Source organism: Puntigrus tetrazona, chromosome 11 (genome assembly GCF_018831695.1).
Source record: "Puntigrus tetrazona isolate hp1 chromosome 11, ASM1883169v1, whole genome shotgun sequence".
Taxonomy (NCBI): Eukaryota; Metazoa; Chordata; class Actinopteri; order Cypriniformes; family Cyprinidae; genus Puntigrus; species Puntigrus tetrazona.
The window spans coordinates 7,268,583-7,290,341 of NC_056709.1; the positions used below are offsets into that span (position 1 = coordinate 7,268,583).

The 21,759-nt window shown below is 38.5% G+C and overlaps 2 protein-coding genes across 7 annotated transcripts; one reads left to right on the top strand and one right to left on the bottom strand.

Moving 5' to 3' along the window:
* Window positions 1-4,259: 4,259 nt before the first annotated feature.
* cdc42 (cell division cycle 42) lies at window positions 4,260-17,517 on the bottom strand. Of its 2 annotated transcripts, none has more exons than XM_043252919.1 (6): window positions 17,391-17,517; window positions 12,280-12,422; window positions 12,054-12,126; window positions 11,564-11,673; window positions 9,845-10,042; window positions 4,260-5,603 (listed from the first exon to the last, which is right to left on the bottom strand). In XM_043252919.1, exons 2-6 carry the CDS (start codon window positions 12,382-12,384, stop codon window positions 5,514-5,516), a joined length of 576 nt encoding a protein of 191 aa, XP_043108854.1. In that variant the 5' UTR covers window positions 12,385-12,422; window positions 17,391-17,517; the 3' UTR covers window positions 4,260-5,513. The 2 variants fall into 2 exon arrangements, with proteins under 2 accessions (XP_043108854.1, XP_043108855.1); XM_043252920.1 differs by lacking the exon at window positions 4,260-5,603 and adding an exon at window positions 7,023-7,769.
* On the top strand, window positions 17,470-21,727 carry ap5b1 (adaptor related protein complex 5 subunit beta 1). 5 transcript variants are annotated; one of them, XM_043252916.1, is made up of 4 exons: window positions 17,473-17,574; window positions 17,852-17,943; window positions 18,459-18,614; window positions 19,008-21,727. In XM_043252916.1, exons 3-4 carry the CDS (start codon window positions 18,471-18,473, stop codon window positions 21,657-21,659), a joined length of 2,796 nt encoding a protein of 931 aa, XP_043108851.1. In that variant the 5' UTR covers window positions 17,473-17,574; window positions 17,852-17,943; window positions 18,459-18,470; the 3' UTR covers window positions 21,660-21,727. The 5 variants fall into 5 exon arrangements, with proteins under 5 accessions (XP_043108852.1, XP_043108851.1, XP_043108849.1 ...); XM_043252914.1 differs by lacking the exons at window positions 17,473-17,574; window positions 17,852-17,943 and adding exons at window positions 17,956-18,119; window positions 18,256-18,379; XM_043252917.1 differs by lacking the exon at window positions 17,852-17,943 and having other exon boundaries at window positions 17,470-17,574.
* Window positions 21,728-21,759: the final 32 nt, after the last annotated feature.

Consider the following 21,759-nt stretch of genomic DNA (forward strand, 5'->3'; position numbering starts at 1 on the left):
TCTTTTCTTTAAAAAAAAAAAAAAAAAAAAAAAAAAAAAACTTACAAAAAATGCATGAAGCTAGAACTTTGATGTGAACTAGTTGTGTACTCAAAGTTTATTATTGTTATACTTAAAGTATACTTTTATATAATAGAATGTGGGCCAGTTTAGTCCAACTAGTTCAATGATATTTGTATACTTACTACATAAAGTATACTTATAAATACACGTGAACTTTGCGTAAGTGTACTTAATAAAATAAACTTAGTATTAGTATACTACTTTTTTGGTAAGGGTGATTTGTGGACTACATAGTCATTATTTGGAAACCATTTCCACTTAAGCATCATCTTTCCTTTCCGTTAGCTTGGCCACCCCGAATGCGTCTCCAAGGACATAGGCTTGACATCACGGCCAACAAGAACCCCAGAGGTTCCTCAGATCATAAAACCTCTGGACTATGAGAACAAGAAAGACCGCTACATCATGGTCATGGAGCGGCCCGTTTCATGCATGGACCTAAAAAGTTTTGTGAAGCTCCACGGAGAGCGTCTTGGCGAGGGAACAGCAAGAAAGGTCACACAGCAGGCCACTAAAGCCCCTAATGTTTGCATCAAGAACGGTGTCTTCCATCGGGACATCAAAATGGAGAACATGCCGGTGACCCAGAACACTGTGGAGGTGAAACTAATTGACACTAAAAGAGTGCAGTGAGCTAATGAAGAAATTTGGCTATGAAGTCTTCAGTGATGAACTGCTGAGTGAACCATCTCACATAATTGCATCCTATAGAGTCAACAAAATCCCCTCCAGGCACAAAAGCGTACCACCCACCATTAATGGAAAATATCACAAAAAGCTGATGAAAGTGGTCTCTAGGGGTCTTCATATTCATATTAACCAACTGACTATGACCTGGATCTGATCAGGAGGAGGAGCTGGACCAGAGCTGACCTGTTACAAGGTAAGATCTTCATGAAAGAAAAAAGAAGGGAAATGTACATTCTAAGTCACACACTAAAAACCTGGAGCTTGAAGAAGAGCAGGTCTACAACAGAGGAGATGCATCTCCATGACTAGTTTAAGGTACTAGATGTATGCGTTTATGAAGTACATAATTGTATAGATGTAAGTTCAGTTTACAAGATAAGCGCATAAGAATTTAAGATAAATATTCTTCAATTCTAATGAAATTAAGAAAATGTTTATATGAAATTTATCCGAAAGTTCACTATGTTTTTTGATGCGTTTGAGGATTTGTTAGATATGACCTCCAACATTAAAGGCGCATACCAATTTTATGGATTAGACACTTTGAGATAATATTTTTCTTTTTTTTTCCCCAAACTTTTTTTTTCCTATTCGCAAACTTTATGGGTGTCCTTAGAACGACCTGTTTATTGCATGTTCGGTTTTGTTAAACTTGGACATTGTTTTTGGCAGATTTAGGTAGGCTTGTAAAAATGGCCATCAATTATGATCATAATGCTTAGCAGAAATGGATATGCCTAATATCAGCATTGAATGAATTTGTAATGTAACTATGATGAATTCATGTGTCAGCCAGCTCTTAAAATTTTACCTTAACAGGTTCAACTTGCCATGTTTCTAAAATAAAAATAAAAATAAAAAGCATCTTGGAGAATTTCTCCTTAGTATGCATGTTTTTCTTCTCATAGGGACAACATTAAAAACACTTACTTACACACATATATACACATATATACACACACACACATACATACATATACATATATGCCATTGTTACGTTAATCTGCGCCAAAATATTTTTTTGATAGTTTAATGCATGAGTAAACTCTCAACTTGTAGCTTTTAACCATGCATATTACCAGAATATTAGCCATTAATTCATAGTAATTAAGCATATTGCCTCGCTCTACATTACTTTATTCTATATGCCTAATCATACCTAAATCTAACAACTACCTTACTACCTAATAATTTTATTATATAGTATTTATATATAGCCTAAACCCGGCTATCCAAACCAAAAGGAACCAAAAAAGTAGCATAGTTGTATTTCATGCACAAAAAAAAAAAAAGTGGGGAAAAAAGTGTGAGAGACTAAGATGTTCCCAAAGCCGATCCAACATAAAGTGCAGTTGCGGTATCCATGCAACTGAGTTTAAGCTCTGCTTGTTGCCACGTTACAGATGGCCAAAGGGTGGCGGGGAGCAGGGGATGTGGGTTTTTGATTTAAGACGCTGTAATATTTCAATGCTCATAGCAGTCGCAGTCCACGGCCTAACCTTTCAACACATACCACATCGACTGGCACATCTGAGGCTTCGACCAAGCCCTCTTCTGGCTTATCTGCGGCTTGATCTCTCGCCGTGCAGACTTACGCTTGACAACACCATCCCAGAAAGAGACAGAGTCGGGTCTGTCACCCCTACTGCTAATATTTATGGGCCTTTTGAGGCTTATGCGATTTTTTGCGGCCTCCTAGGAATAGCCTTTGGCTCTAATTGGCCCTTCAGGCATGATGAAGAGAAATGCCATCCTGCGGGAGACATCACAACCCTCTCCAAGAAGAGCATGGCAGGGCAACGAAACTAACGTCAAAGCTAGTGTTTGCTTTGGATGGGAATCAGCTTTACAGCTTTCCCACTTAGGACAGGAGAGATCCAAAAGCAGTGGACAGCTTGGACAGTCTGTTTAAGTCTTGCCCGGATGACAAATCACCCCTATTCTCGGATAAAAGTTTAACATTTCAAAATCATCCACCTGGAAATTGCGAGTACAAAGCATGAAGAGATGGGGAAGACCTGCATAGGGATACACGTGTACAAGTCATTGAGTACAAACGTCTCGAGAGGGAAAAAACGTACCTTCTTTTAATGCACAAGGCCATTAAAACCAACGGATGGAGATACTGCATTGTGACATTCTCAGTTTTATTCGATATCCTTTTTTTTAAATCGAATCTGATTGCATCCGTCTATCTCTGGTCAACAGCAAATTCAATTTAGATAAATAGAAAGCATATTCATTGCAAGCAAAGTGCCTGATCATTGTTATAGATATACGTAAAATGAAACAACATCTTTTGTGAAGCGCTCATTAAGACCTATAAAGGAATAAATCATCATGCAAAAGCAACTGGCTGACAAACAGGTAAAGCCTGGTGATTTGAAGGATTGTGGCAAAGATGGGTAGAGATTTAAAATGACAATATATTAGTTTTGGGGGACTGTACCGAGATCCTTAAAGTCTCTTAAAGTCATCTAATGATTCCTGTTCAAAATACGATCTAATATAATAACAATAATACACCGATAGTATATCTGTGCCCGGTTTCATAGACAGGGTTTAGCCTAAGCCAGGATAAGGCCATAGTTCAATTTGTTCATAAGTCATTTTTCTAAACATGCCTTTGAAAAAAAGCATTACTGGTGTGCATCTTGAGACAAAACTATGGCATGTTTTGAGATTTAGTCAGTGCAAGTTGAAACGGCTCAGATTTTCACTTTAGTCTAGGACTAGGCCCAAGCCCGAAAGATAATTTAGTGTTTGTCTTCTGCGCTTTCTGTGTTAAAGCTCTGTTAAATATCTATTGCGTATATGACGCATGTCTTTGACCCACGGGAAGTACAACAAACACCGCGAAACTGAACATAACTACACGGTCTTGACTCGTACGGTGAATTTATTATATTCACTTTATGACTAGAAAACACGCTCGATTGTGATAAAAACGTCATATATGTATCCTTAAATAAACAGTAAACCCTAATTCCTCCTTTTGATTTGTGGAGCGAAACCTGACCCCGGCGGCTTCTTGACAGACTCACCTGATGACGGCAGCACAGCTGGGGATGTTTTCATAACAGTCATCGTCTGCATCGGCTTTCTGGCAAGGCTGAACCTACACACTGATAACCACGCCGATAATGAGTGGAGTCATGCAGGTGGACACCTCCGCCAACCAAGCAGAGAAACGCCTGCCATTCCACACTTCATAATTGATGGCTTTCTGTGGCCGTTTAACAAAAGTGCACACTGACAGCAAACACATAAAACGTTCAAGGAATGTGTTAACTCATCCACCTCAGCGTAATTTACGAATCCTGATAAGGCAGCGCGATGAAAACATAGATTGGAGGTAAAATGGGATCTTTAATGATGTTTTACAGCCAGGAATGTGCAAGCATTAAGTATCAAACGGATTATGAAATATCAAACGGCTTTCATACGGATCAAAAGCCTACTTGCCGGGGTGCATGCAGCACCTTAAGAAAATGATTGGAACATGATAAAGGCAATTAAGGTATAAGTTTAATATTTTTTTTCTCAAAAGAATGCATATACAGTACAAAGGAGGGACTTCATACAGAGCATTTGGTTTACACCAAAACAAACAAATCAAAACAGACAAACAAACAACTAGGGAAGGGTCATAGACTGGAATCAAACTAACTCTGATCCACCTGTGCTGCGCTATTAAACGTGCTTCTTGGTTCTGAGAGAGGTGATCTTGCACTACAATATAAACATTCAACTGATGCTTGATTAAAAAAAAAAAAACAGGTGGATCAGAGGATTGCTGTGAACTGAACGGAGTGAAATGAACCTCTGATGAAAACAAAATTAAAATAAAAACAAACAAAAATCAATAATCACAGAGAAAAAAAAAAAAAACATTTGGTGAAATAAAAACAACTGGAGCCTACAACAACTTTTGTCAGCTTACATTATTATTAATGTTATCCTATCCGAAGGAACCTGGAGGCTTACCTACATGAATCACAAGTTCTGGAAAAACGCTTCCATGGTCCCTAGCAACGCATTAGAACACGCCACTTGTTCTGCTAACACTGTTAGAAAGTTCCCTGCTTGAAATGACCGAGGTTTTTTTTTTTTTCTTTGCAACGAGTCAAAATTATGCACAGAAAGCAAACAAACCATTTACAGGACTACCGTCTTGAACGCCTATTAAATGGGAATATTGGCAAAGAACAAGGAGCTATTTCTAAGCACTTCGGGTGATGTTGTTCGAGGGTGGGAGAGGGATTACGGCGGACTCGCGAACACATCTCCAAATATAACAATTCTTTTATTTCTTGGGCTAGTGGCGTTTACGATCAAGTGATTCGGTTGCCATTTTGAACGCACAATGAAAAGAAACACAACCCCGAACCCGCTTAAGACTTTAGCGACCGAGATACCCCTGTGCAGCGGTACTACTTTTTACATTAAAAGTCAAAACATGGCTGGCAAACCAAGGCAGCATCTCTAATCAATCTCACCATGAAGTACAGAAGTAAGACTCCTGGAATCAAAACTAGAAAAGGCCCTCTAGGTTTTTTTTTTTTTTTTTTTATATTAATGGGCATGTGTGGTTTTTGTTGTGTGTGTTTGTGCATGTGTATAGTGGGTACTCTTTATATCTTTATTGCAGAGCAAATATTGAAACTCACTTCTTTTACACATTGCTTTTTAGAGTGTAAAGCTGTGGACCAGCCTTAGCAGAGCAAAGAAGGGAGGGGGAGGGATGTGTAACAGGGCGCTCATAGCAGCACACATTTACGCTTCTTCTTGGGCTCTGGGGGCTCCAGGGCTGCCAAAATCGCCTCATCAAATACGTTCTTTAGGCCTTTCTGTGAACACAAAGCAAGGGAGAGATGGACACTCAACATGGGTCAACGCACAGACAAAAAAAGAAAATCAATGGGTGGGTTGGGAGCAAAACTCACTTCTGCCAGATGCAACGTGATTCAATGAATTTGAATACGCAAAATATAAGAGGAGCATTGGAAAATAAATGATGGATAGGCAGCATAAAGTAAATTTAAACGTGTAGGAAGTGCATATAACAAAGTAATATTTACAGTAAACCAGGCGACTAAGAACAGCAAAGATAACAAACAAAAAAAGGGGGACGTATTTTGTGTTTATTGTGAAGGAAATGCTGCAAAATCTCTTTTCAAACTGTGCAAGAGTGTTGTACTAGTATCTAAAAGTGAGGGTGATTGTGCACACTAAACTAGAAGAAACTTGCCGGTAACCAGTTTGAGTTCCCATTGATTTACATTAAATTTTTTTGTACATATAAATGGAAGTCAGTGGGAAAGCGCTCTTCAAAATATCTTCTGCGTTCTGCACAAAAAAATGAAAGTCATACACGTTTGGAAAGACTAAAATGATGGCAACTTTCATTTTTGTGTGGACTGCCCACGCGGGATGTCAGATTTTATTAAAGACCGATTCTCTAAACTGATTCCACGTGGGCCTGACAACGACCTAAAAATGAAGATCTCTGATGGTTGGCCAATGATCTGAAATACTTCCTCTGCAAGTATCGAGTAAAACCCATTCAACTGAAAACCCAACTGAATTAGCCATGCGGTGCAGTCATTCTGACGTAACGCGAGGTGTCAAACAAGAAAGTGGAAGTGCAAGCAAACACAGGCTCAGAGACCGAAGGGTTGGTGAGGTGAAGGGCTGGTCGAACAGAAACTGAGGCCTCTGGGTGAAATAACAAACATTCACAGGGACAAGTGATCTGCGACCTGCACTGTAGACTTGCTACAAGACTGCCCTCATCTGGGCAAACTGAGCAAGAACAACACTTTTTCTTTTTTTTTTTTTTTTTTATACGAGAATTTCATATTTTTGTTTGTTGACAAAACAGCTCAAGTGACAGCTACAAGAGAGAACATGTACAATACACTTTTCGGTGCACATGCCCAGATTAGAGCCAAGGAGGAACTGCTGGGCACTTGGAAACAATAAGTATGACATTGTTTGAGAAAACCGTCCTCAGAAGGGCGGTCTGAGAAGTTATTGTCCAGTCGAGCTCTGTTAGCATGTCTCAAATGAATTCTGTGACAAGGCCCCACTGTGTGAGCCATAGTGATTTATTCACGAACAACTGGTGGAAGATAGCTGTGGATTGCGCTTTGTCCAAAAAGACACTGTGGGTAATGTATAACGGTGTTGTGTTAGTGTTGGCATCAAAATTGATCGAAACCCAACTGTTTGAAAACAGCATTAATTGATGAGAGAGACGCATTAAGTAATGGCAATTGCAGCTGTCCTTTATTAATGGCACAAATCAGTTCACAGGATTATATTAAGCCATTTAAACTCTCAAGACGTTGTAAGGATAAGAATGGCACCAAATTGCAAATTGTAGCCATACGTTAAGTTTAGAATTAACTTTATATGATACAATTGTTGCAGTACAAAATAAATACACTGACATAAGGAATAATGATTCTTGAAAATAAACTGAGCAGCAAAGTATTGAACTATTTTACCTTTGCCTGCTCGTAACGCTAATAATGAAATAAAGACTAGAAACTTTCATGTCTAAAGCAACATATTACGTAAAGCAAAATATATATATATATATATTCAACCCTTCGTTGTAAACTTCCACATTTTTATTTTTAAACCCAAAGTGCAAATAATAATAATAATAATAATAATAATAATAAAAATTTGTAGAAAGGAGACAAATGTCACTCTCAATAGATGGGTCTAATGTTAGCGATCTTCAAAGCCAACAAAAAAGTAGAACAAAAGTAAATAGCAAAAGCAAATCCTTTAGTATTGGTGAAACAAGATACATGTGACGTCACTTAAGAGATTGGGAAACTTCTGTGGAGCAAGAGGTAACTAAAGGAAGCAGCAAACATCTGGGGAAGAGTTGGGGCGTTAGAAAGAGAGGTTTAAAATATACAGCACTTCCGTTTTCGCTGCGTTTCAGGAGGTTCGAGGGCAGCTAGGATAGCTTCATCAAATACATTCTTCAGACCTCGCTATGAACACAGAAGGGAAGGGAAACAGAATAAAGCACCAATGTTAGCAGTTACAGAGCACAGATGAGAAAGAGAGAGAAGAGGTGAGATACAAAGAGAGGAACTAGCACATTTTAACAGAGCACAGCAGCTAGTGAGGAAGAGAAGTTGCTTGTTGCACAGAAAGAACCGCTAAATAGCATTTCTACAGGCGCAGATGCCACACAGGCCTACGGACGATATTAACATTTGGAGAAAAAAAAAAAAACGAAATGAAATGAAATAATAGTGATCCTATTATGAAAGTCTTTATAATTCCGGTAAACCCATTAGATAAGAACCCCCTATGCAGTCGCATCATAATGCATTATTCTAGCAATCATCAACAAGGTCAATGACAGATCAAATCTCTGATCACAAACCAAACATAGTTTTCAAAAAAACATAATTCAAACAAGTCACCAAGTCTCTGAGCCTCTGACCAAATGCTATGAAGCTTCCACTTTCTTGTTAAAATGTAAACGGTATATAAATTGAAATAAATATAAAAATGAGTACAAAACACACCTGGAAGACTCAAATCTTAACTCTATATCATCAGGACATTTCTAACCACTGAGAATGACTTGAAGACATTTTTAGATGTTGAAATCTGAGTTTACACGACGACAATGTAGTTAAAAACAGAAAAGCTTTTCCCTCGCATTTAAAAGTACTACTACTACTACTCCTAATAATAATAATTATAATTTCATGCAATGATTCAAAACAATTTGCATTTACATCTGTAAAAACTGTCAAAAACTGTTTTACACAGAAATGATAATGTGGAGTTTAAAACTGGCATTTTCAGTCCCCAAAACAACAGTGTCATGTAAACAGTCAAAGTTAGGGATGTCAATGATTAACCGATGATTGCATATCTTATTGGTAATGAATCAATCGATTAAAGCTATCAATGGTGGATGAAAGAAGAACTCCACTTTTTTTTTTTGGAAACATTCTCCAACTCCCCCAGAGTTGATAAGTTAAGTTTTACCAATTTTGGAATCTATTCAGCTGATCTTTTAGCATAGCTTAGCACAGATCATTGAATCCAATTAGACCAGTAGCATTGCGATCAAACATGACCAAAGAGGTTCAATATTTAAAACTTGACTTTTCTGTAGTTATATCATGTACTAAGACCGAGCGGGATTAGATATTAATCATACCAGCCTAAAAAAAAAAAAAAAAAAAAAACCTCACTCAACTTTTCATTTTTTCACCGGCCTTTAACTTTAACTACAAAAGGAGCGAGTTTTAAAAAGAAAAAAAATACAGAAACTTTTGGTCATTTTCGAATGAAATGCTGGTCTAATCGGATTCAACAATCTATGCAAAGCAATGCTAAACGTGCTGTCGCCAGACCCGGAGATAAATTGAACAGATTAAAAATGGGTAAAACTCAACTTATTACCTCTGGGAGAGTTAGAGAATGAGCTGAAGGAACTGAATCTTTCGCGAAAATCACTTCAAACCAGGCTTTTATCATGATCCAAACTCTGGACATACATAAAAACAGATACTATGCAAAGTTATGTATAGAAATGTAGCGATAATGTTTTATTACTTCCCTGCTTTGACAGGGCTGCAGACGGGAACAGGACAAATGCAGGCTATTCATTCCTGAAACTTGTTAATTAGTTCCAACAACATATTAATTCGCGACTGTGGGTTTTCTAGGGAAATGTTATTGAAATGGACCGATGTAAGTGAAATTAATTCTTAATTCACGGCCACAAAATCTTCAATTTCCCCACGATTACCACAGCAATGAAATCATTCTGCGACTCTAGAAGGCGAGACGGTGAGGATTTAAAAAATAAAAATAAATAAATAAAAATAATAATAAATATATTTAGATTTGTGACAGGACACAAAGCCAACATTGACATCCCAAGTCAAAAAGCACAAAAGTTGAAGCTGCAAACGTTACCTTACTGAGGATATTTTGGCATGTTAACTGACCAATTAAAGCAGCCGTTTCCATTTATAAAGTATACATTTATGAACACAACATTTCATTTGTGTGCTATGTGTGAGACCTCCCTCACCTGCGTCAGAGCGGAGCACTCCACATATTTGACAGCCTTCAGATCACGGGCCAGCTTCTCTGCTGTCTCCGGAGTGATGGGTTTCTGTTTATTCTTGGCAAGCTTCTCGATGGTAGAAGGATCATCTCTCAGATCAATCTGCGTGCCCACCAGCAGGAAGGGGGTCTTTGGACAGTGGTGGGTGATCTCAGGTACCCACTGTAAGACAAAGGCCAAAGGATCAGACCAATTACTTGTGTAGTTGTTCTATAAACGACCAATATGACTAGACTCTTAGGTGTACATTTAAGAAACGTTTAGTATTTAGTAAATAAATAATATTTACTAAACTGTTTTGTAACCGATTTGTGATTTCTTTTAAAAGCTAGACAAAACTGTAAAAAAGCACATTTTGGCTATTTCATTTATGCAATTGTGAAAAATCTGCTTTGGCCGAGAATTTTCATTCGGATGCATCTCTAATTACAACTGCAATAGCATTATAATAAAGCCTATCATATGTGACCCCGGACCACAAAACCAGTCATAAGTTTGTTTTTTTTTTGTTTTTTTTGGAGATTTATAAATTATCTGAAAGCTTAACAAATAAGCTGAGTACATAAACACTCCATTGATGTATGATTTGTTAGGATTGGGTATATTTCAGTTTCAAAAACAGCCTCCCCCCAAAAAAAAAAAAAGTTTACTGACTTATTAATGTTAAGTTTAATTGTGCTTTGTTGTTATAATGTATGCTAGAATGTTAAAAATGTTCAGTGTTAAGTATTTTTAAGATGCTTTGTATTGGTGTACAGTGTTTAAAAATAATTTATTTTATGGAGAATAAATTACTGTTGGAGGCATCTAAGATATTTGTCGATTAGAATTTTTTGCAATAATGCAATAGTTACCTTCCCTGGTAATTGGTTACTTTTCTTGCTGTATGTTGTTATAAATATCATTATTACACATAATCCTCTGGTATCGTTTATAGCCCTTTGAAGCTGCACTGAAACTGTAATTTTGATCTTCAACTGTCCACTGAAGTTCACTATAACCTATCAAAAACCATCACCTTCATTTATTTTTGACTGAAGAAATACATAAACATCTTGGATGACAAGGGGGTTGAGTAAATGATCAAAAATTTGAAACTAATGCTTTAATAATGCTTCCACACTGCCATCATGTTTGCTGCATTAGCGCGAGCCTCTATCTGATCGCAACACATCCTTGTTTGGTAAAACTTAGCATTTTTGCTATTTTTGGCCAAACATTCTGTGCATCAAGCCGCTATATCATTGATATCGCAATAAGAGACTTATCATCATGTAAAAAATGTATACTGCCATTATCAGGGATGGTATGATATGGCACACTCCTATTAATTAGCACTAATAAATAGCTAATATTCTAGTAATATGGATCCTACTCTAATAATAGGTGTAACCATAAAATAAAGAGCTACCATTAATACTTACTCTATATATTCGAGTCCACTTTAAAGTCAGAATAAAAGTGAACCTTTGAAATCTCAATGTGCCCCAGATTAGCTTCAAAATGTGGAAAATTGAGCATGTCCATGTATCCCTCTTGAAGAACCAAGGTCCACCCTCAGTTTCAATAAATCTTTAAGGGTTTTTTAAGGGCTTTTTTTTTGTACTTCAGACAGCACGACACATAAAGCCTAGGGACCAACAAAATACATTGCCCCGGCAGGTTGAAATGATTCAAGCTCACCTTTTCTTTGACGTTTTCAAACGAAGAAGGTGAAACAACTGAGAAACAGACTAAGAAGACATCTGTCTGAGGGTAGCTCAGGGGTCGTAATCTATCATAATCTTCCTGACCTGCAAAGAGATGGAAATGAAAGGATAAATTAAAGCCAAGAATGCATTTGAAATCCCGAGTAGCCAACGGACGTCATGCAGTCATGCATTTGTAAACATGCAAAGCAAAAGACTGGTCCCGCAATCCTCCAGAAAAAGCCGTTTCAAGCTCAACCACCCTCCACAGGAATGTGTGGAATTCTCCAAAGCTCCTGAGGTCTAATTTCTATAACAATGATCATCATGAATGCCCCCCCCCATCAGCCCAACCAAAAAGACACTTTAAAAGCCAGAGAAATTCCTACTGCCAAAAAGGCTTTATTAAAGCTCAATGAGGATGACGTTAATTAATAAGCTATACGTTGAAGAGAATAGGGTTAACCAAGTAATTTGTGTTGTACCTGCAGTGTCAAACAGCCCGAGGGTGTACGGCTCACCACCAATCATAACCGTAACTGCATAGTTATCAAAGACCTATGAACAAAAAAAAAAGAAAGTGTTCACGAAACATTACAAAATTACAGCCACTGAAATCCAGCACCCAACATGACGGGTCGGGACATAGTAATTCAAAAACACAAGGCAACATGGGAAAAATAAAAAATAAAAATAGAAAATGATACTCACCGTTGGTACATATTCGGAGGGGAATTTATTAGTTGTATAGGAGATTAATAGACAGGTTTTACCCACTGCTCCATCACCAACAACGACGCACTTGATCGTCTGCATAGCTGTGCTTTTACAAATCCACTGTTCTCATTCAAGATCTGCGATGAAAGACAAAACCGTTCACGTGAGACTTTATTCAGCACTAGCTGGCTCGCCGCTAGCGTGTCAGTCTCAAGTTTTAAGGTGTAAAAAGAGACACTAAAGCACATGCGCATTACGAAACATCTCTATGCCCACTACTATTACGTGTGCAGAGTAAAACGCGGAACAAACCACAGCCAAAATGGTTTTAGAAAATCTTAATTGTATTCTATAACATGTATAGAGTAGCGGAGGACAAATAGCAAATGAGAAAACGGGATCGTTCACGATAGCAATATTTAGAGAATGAACTGTATTTAGAAGAGCTAAAATCTTTCCTGCACCACAAACCAAGCATACAGCACAAACAGTGTCGACAGATTCACAATCAAATGGCTTTGAATTCCTTTCTACATGTTATTCACTAAATCCATCAAACCCCTTACTAAAACAGCACCAGACTCACTGTAATCAAAATATTGTATTGTCAGCGTAATCAAATATTCAAAATGCCAACAGAACTATATTTTAATTAAAAATACTGAGCTGACTTTACGCGGTGTAAAAACACTCATCTACATTTTTAAGTATAATACCAAAACGGACTTAGACCTAATCTCTCCATGTGATATGTCTAATGCTAAAGTGTTGTTTGTCTGCATGCATAATACACCCACGTTAGTAACTAACGAGCCTAGCTGCCATCAACACAAAATGTGTGAAATTAATCAGTCCCCTATTAACTGCGGCAGAAGCGAGAATAAGTCATATTCAAATCAATCTCACACCCTTCAATGTCTCACAGATAGTTACATTTGTGCAGTAATAAATGTCCTTTAATTAGTCTGGCATAAGATTGGCTCATATTATTTGCATCCAAGAAACTGCATGTACAATGACCGAAAAAATCATTTCACTTAAATACATTACGTCTTTTGCATTTCCCGACTGCCCCGAGCTGATGGAAACGACTGAAGCCTGAAACTTGTCCGATTTAAGTGAAACACATATCGCTAGACTGGAAATCACACATATTTAAAAGGTTCAAGTCGTTTTGTCTGCTATTGTATCCCGACTGTAAACTAGGCGCATCAATTGCAAGATCTTTCCCACTCAGACTGTAGTTCCAACAGCAGCGATATATTCCTACGCTCACAAAGTTTTGGGAAGATGATTTGGGAAGCAATTGAGTACTTTTAATACGGAAAGCCAGTTTGAGTTTAAAATCTGTTAGACAGTCAGAACACATACTAGAAGAGCATCAGCAAAAGATGCACACTGATTTGACAAAAGTGAAGTGATACTCCAAACATTACATAACGTGATTCACCACTCATATTGTGCTCATGCAAAAGTCCAACCTCAAGTGCTCAACTGCTTGTATTCTTTCATAACATTCTGACGCGTTGGTGTGAAAGTTTCAACTTGTGTTCTAGGAGAACTCAAATGGTTTCCTTGCTAAATTAACCATAAAATGACTAAAACGTCACACCTCCGCAATCTGCGCTGGGGATGCACAGAAATGAAGCTGAACGAAATGAAGCACTGCCCTGAAGGCTGAATACCGAACAAGGTTTTTTTTAAATAGCCAAAATGTGCTTTTAATTGCATGTAGCAACGTGTGCGTTTTAGAAAACGTAACGGTCTGCATGTTAATTATTCCGTTCCTCTAATCGTCGGAGACTTGAGATGCGCTGCTTGAAACGGTTGTAGTGTTTTTCTCAGACACCTTTAAACGCTTTTACACCGCCGACATGTTTGCTGCATACGCCTATATTTGATCACGTCGCAGCATTTTCAGCGTAATTTATTCAGCCTTTTCAGTTATTCCATTCCATTCGGTTATTCAATAATCGATGCATCCATAATCTGCGCTCTATGCACCGACCGATTGAAAATGCAAGCTTATTCTCTGCCAGCGGAAGGCGCTAAGTCTTAAAACTAGCGATTTTTCCAGTAATGGCTGTAATCGAATCGGCTGATCAACGCTACTTTTATCAGATAATGCCTTCGAAAGCCTTTCTAAAAGACAGTTCCCTTCAGAGATACATTCATATACCGCTTGTTTATTCAATAAAGTTAAACGGCACAAATAAATCAATGTATGGGAAACACTAGTAATGCATGTTGAAATATCAGAAATGTTTAAAAATCAAATCAAATCGTTATTAAAAATAATTATAATCGCGATACATAATGATATCGAATTACTGATCCATACCTTACAACTTAAACCTACCCGTACCACCAAAACTGTCTCTAACCTTACCTTCATCCCACCTCTCTAGCAGCAGAAGTGTTTTGCAATACAATAAGTAAATAGTACTTATTTATTGCTGCAAGTGCATAGTGGTTAAGTCCCACTATTATGAAGTGGGACCCGAATTTCCGATATATTTAAACCATTCGAATTCCCCTCCTCCGTTCCGAACGTGGGTCACTGCAGCTTTAAACTCAAGCATAACGTCACCAGCTTCTGCACATCGCGCAGCGGGTCGGTACGCTAAACCACCATCCACACGACACCGACCCAAGCGCGCGGGGGCCACAAATGAACAGCCTTTTCCTCTGGTGTGCCGAGGGGAAGCAGGGGATTGAAGCGCGAGGCTGAGAGAACCATTTCCTGCCGTTCGCGGCGCGCCTGAGCAGCAGCTAAGCCTCTGCAGAGCTATGCAGCAGTAAGCGGGTGAGCCTTCGAGCTCACAGATGGTCAGGACGAGGAGATGGAAGCCCATCCCGGCTGTTTCCTTCCCCTCGCACGCTGCAATCTGCGGATGCGAGGCCTGACCTCATTTTACAGTCAGTGAAAAAACCCGCAAACAAAAAGTGGTGTGCTGGAAATGACTGCATTAAGGCCAAACTTGAGTTTCCTTCAAGCTCTAGACTGTGCAAAGCAATGTAATCTTGATTCATGCGCTAACCTAGACAGCAAATCCGCGCTCTTTAAAACCAGGGTACATTTGGACAAGCTTATTTGAATCAGCCTCACCTCTTAATTCTTATTTTTCCCCAAATCCACCCTGATTTTTGGGGTGGAAAATACTCGACTACACATCGTCGGCCCTTTATATGACACACGCGCAAAATTAATAAAACCACTGCAGGCGTATGGATTGAATGACCCAGTAAAGCTTGTTATAGATAGTCACAGCTTCATTTACACAGTAAGAAGTCTGAAAGCCTGTTTCCACCATGGAATAAAAAAATAAAAAGATAATTGCAACTTTTGATCTTACAATTCGGACCTCGCAATTCCGATATAAACAAATATAAACCCACTCAACTCAATCGCAATTCTGACTTTCTCAAAATTCCAAGTTTGCATTTTACAATTCTGAGTTAATCACAAAAACGAGGAGATACGTATACATTATTAATGTGAAAAATACAGTCGAAATAAAGTAGAATCGTTTTATTTTAGCATATGACTATACGGTAAACACAAATGAAACGCGCTATAACTATTTAGACGTTGCTAGCATTAATAACGTAAATGGGAGGTAAACAGTTTTGCTGTCTGATTCCAGCTAGATTTTTTACACTTAGGAATGAACGGCCGTTATGTTAAAAACGTAAGTAATGATCCAAACGTTGCATTTTTCCTGTTTCTATCGTAAAAAAAAAAAAAAAAAAAAAACACAAGGAGAGATTAGTTCTAGCTGGATTTGTTCATTCTTCTCATGCAAGTCCTGCCTCCTTCTTCCTGTGATAGTTTAACGATTCATTTGTGGCAGGAAAAGCGTTTCCTCAATGATCAGAAGCAAAAAAGAACTTGTTGCAAAATACATAATGATGCAAGTTTAAAAAAAAAAAAAAAAAAAAAAGAATTACTAAACAAATTCATGAGACTGAGAGGGAGTACTTTGGTGCTTCAATCGGTTTACAAGAAGAAACAAAAACGGTACCATGGATGCAAATATCCATTAGCATTCTTTTTTTAACAACCCAAAACCTGCAGACAAATCAATAACTGCTTTAAAACAAAACAAAAAAAACACGGACTATAGAAATAATGCATATGTTAGGAGAGACAGAGACATCCCTGACACAAATCAACTATCAACAGGGAACAATGGTCAACTAGTACCTTCCAACCTCATTGAATCGCATTCATGAAATTAGAGCAATAACAAGAACCTTTATGAATATTGCATTATTGCACTGATTTAATAAATAGTGTCATATATATATTATCTCACATTGGAAATTTTGAAATGCTGCATTTTCTATTTAATTGTGTGGCAGTGAATCCGAGTTTGTATGTGTGTGTATATATATATATATATATATATATATATATATATATATATATATATATATATATATATATATATATAACGCTGAGCTCAATAACAGGCCTGTCAGTGTCATCGATACTAAACGATTCAAACTCAGATTCAGTGCCACACAATTCAATAAAAAAACGCAGCATTTCTGAATTTCCAAAGATGCTAAACCACTCAAGGCCACCAAAACCACATTTTAAGCATTCGAGCACGGGTTCTTCTCAGCGAGCGCAATAATTCACTTCGCCTTTAAGACAAATTAGCTGCAATACGCTAACATGAAAATCTGCGTTTAATAAATGATGACAGTTATCCGTCGTCAACAGGCTACTGCAAAGGATGACAGACCGAAAGCCAGAAATAGCTTCCGTGTTTAAGACAAAGACAAAACTTAAATGAATTATTACGTTAGCACAGACTTTTACACGTACGCGATAACGGTAGCAAGATAATAACCGTGACAGCGCTTATGGTAAAAAAAAAAAAAAAAATCTGACCGGTTCTCCTCAGCCTCAGCTAGCCGCCTGTGCTAACTGCCGTCCGGTTCCATTTAACGCGTTCGATTCGTTAAATGCCCGTTTAAATATACATATACGCATACAGTACGCATTCATAACTAGATTTGGCACCAGGCCGAGCGCTGATATTGATCATAAGAAGAAAAATCGAGTCAATATTTTGAGCGTCATTGGCACTCACCGTATCCTTTCTGTTTGTTTCTCTGCGCCGGGCGTTGGCAGGTCCGCGCGCTCGGGGTTTCCAGCACTGAAGAGCAGGGGCGCGACGCTGCGTCACTCCATCACACTTCATTAGAGCAAGAACTTCGAGGGTTTTTGCAAAAATGCAAACCTAACACGACGTATGCAAAGTTTTATCCTCTCACGTGCGTATAAATACAGTAAACCACTTACATGCGTCGTATTATTTCAATCCGAGTTACGCTTCAATTCATGTTTTATTAAGGAGGTGGGAGAAAAAACGCACAACTTAAACCTAAGTGCACATAAGAATAGCAATTCGTCAAAGTTAATTAATTAGTTTCACACAAACTGTGATAACCATGTAAGCTTTGAATGTGTTATAGTAAACATGCTTAAAATATATCTTATTTTTTTTATTTATGTTTATGTTGATATCATTTTTATCTTTTGCAACAGCAGCAGTGTTTGTAATGACGGCAATAAACTCTGATATCTGTCAAGATAAGATCACCTTATCTTGCTAACCAGGAGCTTATTATTCTTTGCAGAGGGTATGATTTTAATTTTTTGTTTTGTTTTAATTATTTATTTAATTTTCTAATTTAGGTTACTTTTTGACCTACTTCTCTAAATATTCAACTCGCCGCACGATGGCAGTAAAGAGCTCGTCAGAAAACGAGATAACGTCACCGTTTCAAAATAAAAGCGTAATTTCTCGTTAAAAAATGTAAGTGTAAATAATATGAGTGAAATATATAAAATAAGGTTGGTTTATAAATAAAAAAAATACAAATAAATAATAAAAACAAATGTTATTATGGGATATTTTAATATCGGCTACTTAATTTACTTTTATTTTAAAGTGTGCTGATGTCACTACGCTGTGTATCATATGACCGCTTCAGAACACATGATATCCAGAGACGTCAATAGTTGGACGTTGCATAGTAAATTGCATTATTTATGTTTTTAAGAGTGACCTGATAGGCAAGTCTTTGCATTTAACGAATGCGCTTTTATTTTATCTGTTAAATCACTGTTAAATCAATGCGTATTCTTCTCATAGTTTATTTACAGAATGACTATTGCCGATCTCTGGGATCAGAGAATATCTGCCTTTCTACTGAGTCCATCTCAGTTTTTGGCCACCACCACCACTGAGAGTTTCTTGGCTGATCTCCTGCACGAACTGCGGAATGATAAGGCTAATGATCAACTCAAGGTAACGAACGCACGTACTGCATGTTTTTTTAACTGGCACTGTAATTTATATTGTAATTTATGTGATGTGCATGCATACAGACGTTGAACTAGTAGGAATATATTCATATGTAATAATATTTTACATATCAATATAATGTTACAAATATTCTCTATTTTAAAGGTTTTCAAAACAAAATGGGTATACATGTATATGTATATGTAATATTTAATTAAACTGATAATTTTTTTTTTCATAGTTTTAGATTTAGTTCATTATTAAAACACTGCTCCACAATAACTTTTGCAGTTACTGGATCTATTAATTACTATAAAGCTTTGTTGAAATGTTGTGCATTTTCCCTGTAATTAGCTTTTCTTGTGATTATTGTAATGTTTTTTTATCCCACTTAAGATACTTCTTGTGTCTGTGCTGCTGGAGCACCCAACCCTTCTCTGCCCTTCTGTCTCTGTGGGAGAGGAAACAGCCCTTGAACTCCTTTCAGTCTTCTCTCACACGCCTCAGAAATCCATCGTGCTCAAGTGCAATGTCATTTTAGCCATCACCAGTGTGATAATATGCACATCCTGCCTGGCTACCCACTCGAAGACGGCTGAAGACTGGCTTGACCTGCTATTTCAGACGGTCCAGGACACCAATGACTACAGATGTGGTCTATCCCAGCAGCCAATAAGGGCCACTGCTTGTGATTGCCTACGAGAAATGGAAGCCTGTAACCCTGGTCTTCTTTCTCAAAAGTTAGAGGCCCTGTATCTTCTAAAACAGCAAGAAACCACAGTTCTGCATCAGTCCTACTGTTTGCTTTACACACTCGGGCTGAAGAATGCCATAAGGATCTTGGCGAACCAAAAAGATGTTACTGACCTAGAATTTAAGAGTATCTTAGGAGGAAATGAAGGGTTTGCATGGAAATGCAATCAAGTAGCAATGACCTCATTGCCAGTAAACCTCCTGGTGCAAGTCCCACGCTTGCCACAAGGACTGGATTGTAAAGAACTTAAATCTATAATGTCTTCGCTTTTGGAGGAGTCTTACCTTCTAACACCTATTTCCCAGTCTGCCCTACTTAGGGAACTTGTAGAAGTTGTCGCCATGGTCCCGGGACTCTCTCCGACGTTATTCAAATCACAGCTCCTGCGACTATTTGGAACGGCAGATGTTTCACTTATGCATGCCACTCTTTTTATGAAGGACATGTTCACAGATAGCCTTTTCACCCCCGAGGATGAGAACTTCCTGCTCAAGCGTCTCGTGGGGACAGCCCAGCATCCGCTCCTGAGGATTCCCGAAAAGCTCTTCTACATGGAATGCATCCTGCACTTCCCCGAGAACCGGCCTATATCCAGCAGCGGAGAAGAGAGCTTACCCGTTCTGGTTACGCCACGTCTGGCAGCGTCTCTTCATCCAACGGTTTTCAATGATAGTGCAACTATGCTCTGCAGGCTAAACCTTCTTTGTCTGGTGCACCTCGAGGCCGATGAGGGCGAAGCGGACAAAGGAATCGGCTACCTGTTTGATCACATAATGGCTCTTTTGAAAATCGTAGACAATGATGGTAGCAGAGAAGTGGTGGTGACCTCTTTCAGAGCGTTGTTTATTTTTCTTATGCACTTTAACGGCATGGGAGAACTCTCAGAGAAGCTCATCAACAAATTATGCGATATGTATTCCAAACATTCGCAACTCGCTCCCAATTTGATTGGCCTCGCAGATCGCATCCAGGAGCATCTGGATGACCCAGTCTGGTCGGTCAAGTTGCTAAGAGGGCTTCAGAAATGCATTATGGAATTGCCTCCATTGCAGCTGACGATTCATAATTTGAGCTGGCACTTAAAAGTCTTAAAAAGAGTGGCTAAAGAAGGTCAGATTACCCAGAGAAACACCATTTACCTACTTCTCAATGTCCTCATCAACTCCAACTTGTGTGAAAGAGGCAACTGGCAGGTGGGAAACGCAGTTCTCGCCGTTTGCCGCAATCTTTTGAAGCACCCCTCCATCGATCAAGTGTTTATCGAGTTGGCAGACCTTTTGCAGTACATATCAATACATTATGACGATACGGATATTAAGGATCACGCTCGCTTCTACTACACACTGCTTACCAACCTTTCGTGGGAAAAGCTTACAGGAGTTCTCGCCAAAGGACTCGATGGCGGACGTGCCAAAGAGCGATCCCATTCTGCAATTATGGCAGAGAGCGAGGGGATCGCCAGTAACCTGACTGTTCATAAAACTAACCGACATGTTTTGCAACTCATCAAGGTGCAAGAAAAAGCCTCACAAAGCTCTTCAGGCACAATGGAGGCAACGGGAGAGGATCAAAATTGGTTGGAGGTTTATCAAGGACAGTTTCAGACACCTGGATTCGGCTCTGAGGTCACCTTGAGGTACAATCTGACTCATGCTAAAGACACGGATCCTTTATTCGATAAAGTCTTTACAATCTGTCTGCATTTCGAGCTGAACGATTTAAACTATGCAAAGGTAAGTGACATACATGTACCATGTGTGTTCAGAGATAGAAAGCCACCTGAGGTAAAAGTCAAGCTCAAGCCCTTTCAACCTTATCCCACTAGTTTAAGCGTCAGTGCCGTGTTTACCACACAAGACGGACACTCTTGGCACAGCAGACTGCCTGATGTGAGCGTTTCATTCCCCGAGATCTTCCTTCCTCTGCCTTTACCACCAAACTCATCCTGTGAATGCAAAGAACAAGTGTTCGAATACACCTGGGAGGCCGCAGCCTCTGGGAATCCAGACAAATCTGCGATTAGTCTGTTCTGTTTTAAACCTGAAGATGAAAGTCTTGCTGATCTGATCAAGACGCATTTTCAAGGTTACCTTATTACAGATCAGCAAAGCAAAAGATCATGGAAAGTCTTGTTCTTTCTTCCACCCAAGTACCACATCCTTTTGAAGATTACACAGGCTGAGGATGCTGCTCGGGTCAACATTGCAACGGACAACTGGGAGTTGTTACCTTTTGTGAACTCTTACCTCCAAAACATCACAGATAAATGCAGCACAACAGAAACAGATGGCTAAATTGGTGTTTTGCAGGTGTTAATTTGCACAGTTGATTTTAACCAATTAATTTTTATAAATGCTTTTTTGATATGTCACCATTCGTTTTTTGGATGGAAAA

Coding starts and splice junctions, on each gene's coding strand:
- ap5b1 (XM_043252917.1), top strand. CDS start 18,471: ATGACTATTGCCGATCTCTGGGATCAGAGAATATCTGCCTTTCTACTG. Junction 18,615..19,007: donor AGGCTAATGATCAACTCAAG/GTAACGAACGCA, acceptor ATCCCACTTAAG/ATACTTCTTGTGTCTGTGCT.
- cdc42 (XM_043252919.1), bottom strand. CDS start 12,384: ATGCAGACGATCAAGTGCGTCGTTGTTGGTGATGGAGCAGTGGGTAAA. Junction 11,674..12,053: donor CGGGCTGTTTGACACTGCAG/GTACAACACAAA, acceptor ATCTCTTTGCAG/GTCAGGAAGATTATGATAGA. Junction 5,604..9,844: donor AGTGCTCCGCTCTGACGCAG/GTGAGGGAGGTC, acceptor TTGTGTTCACAG/AAAGGCCTAAAGAACGTATT.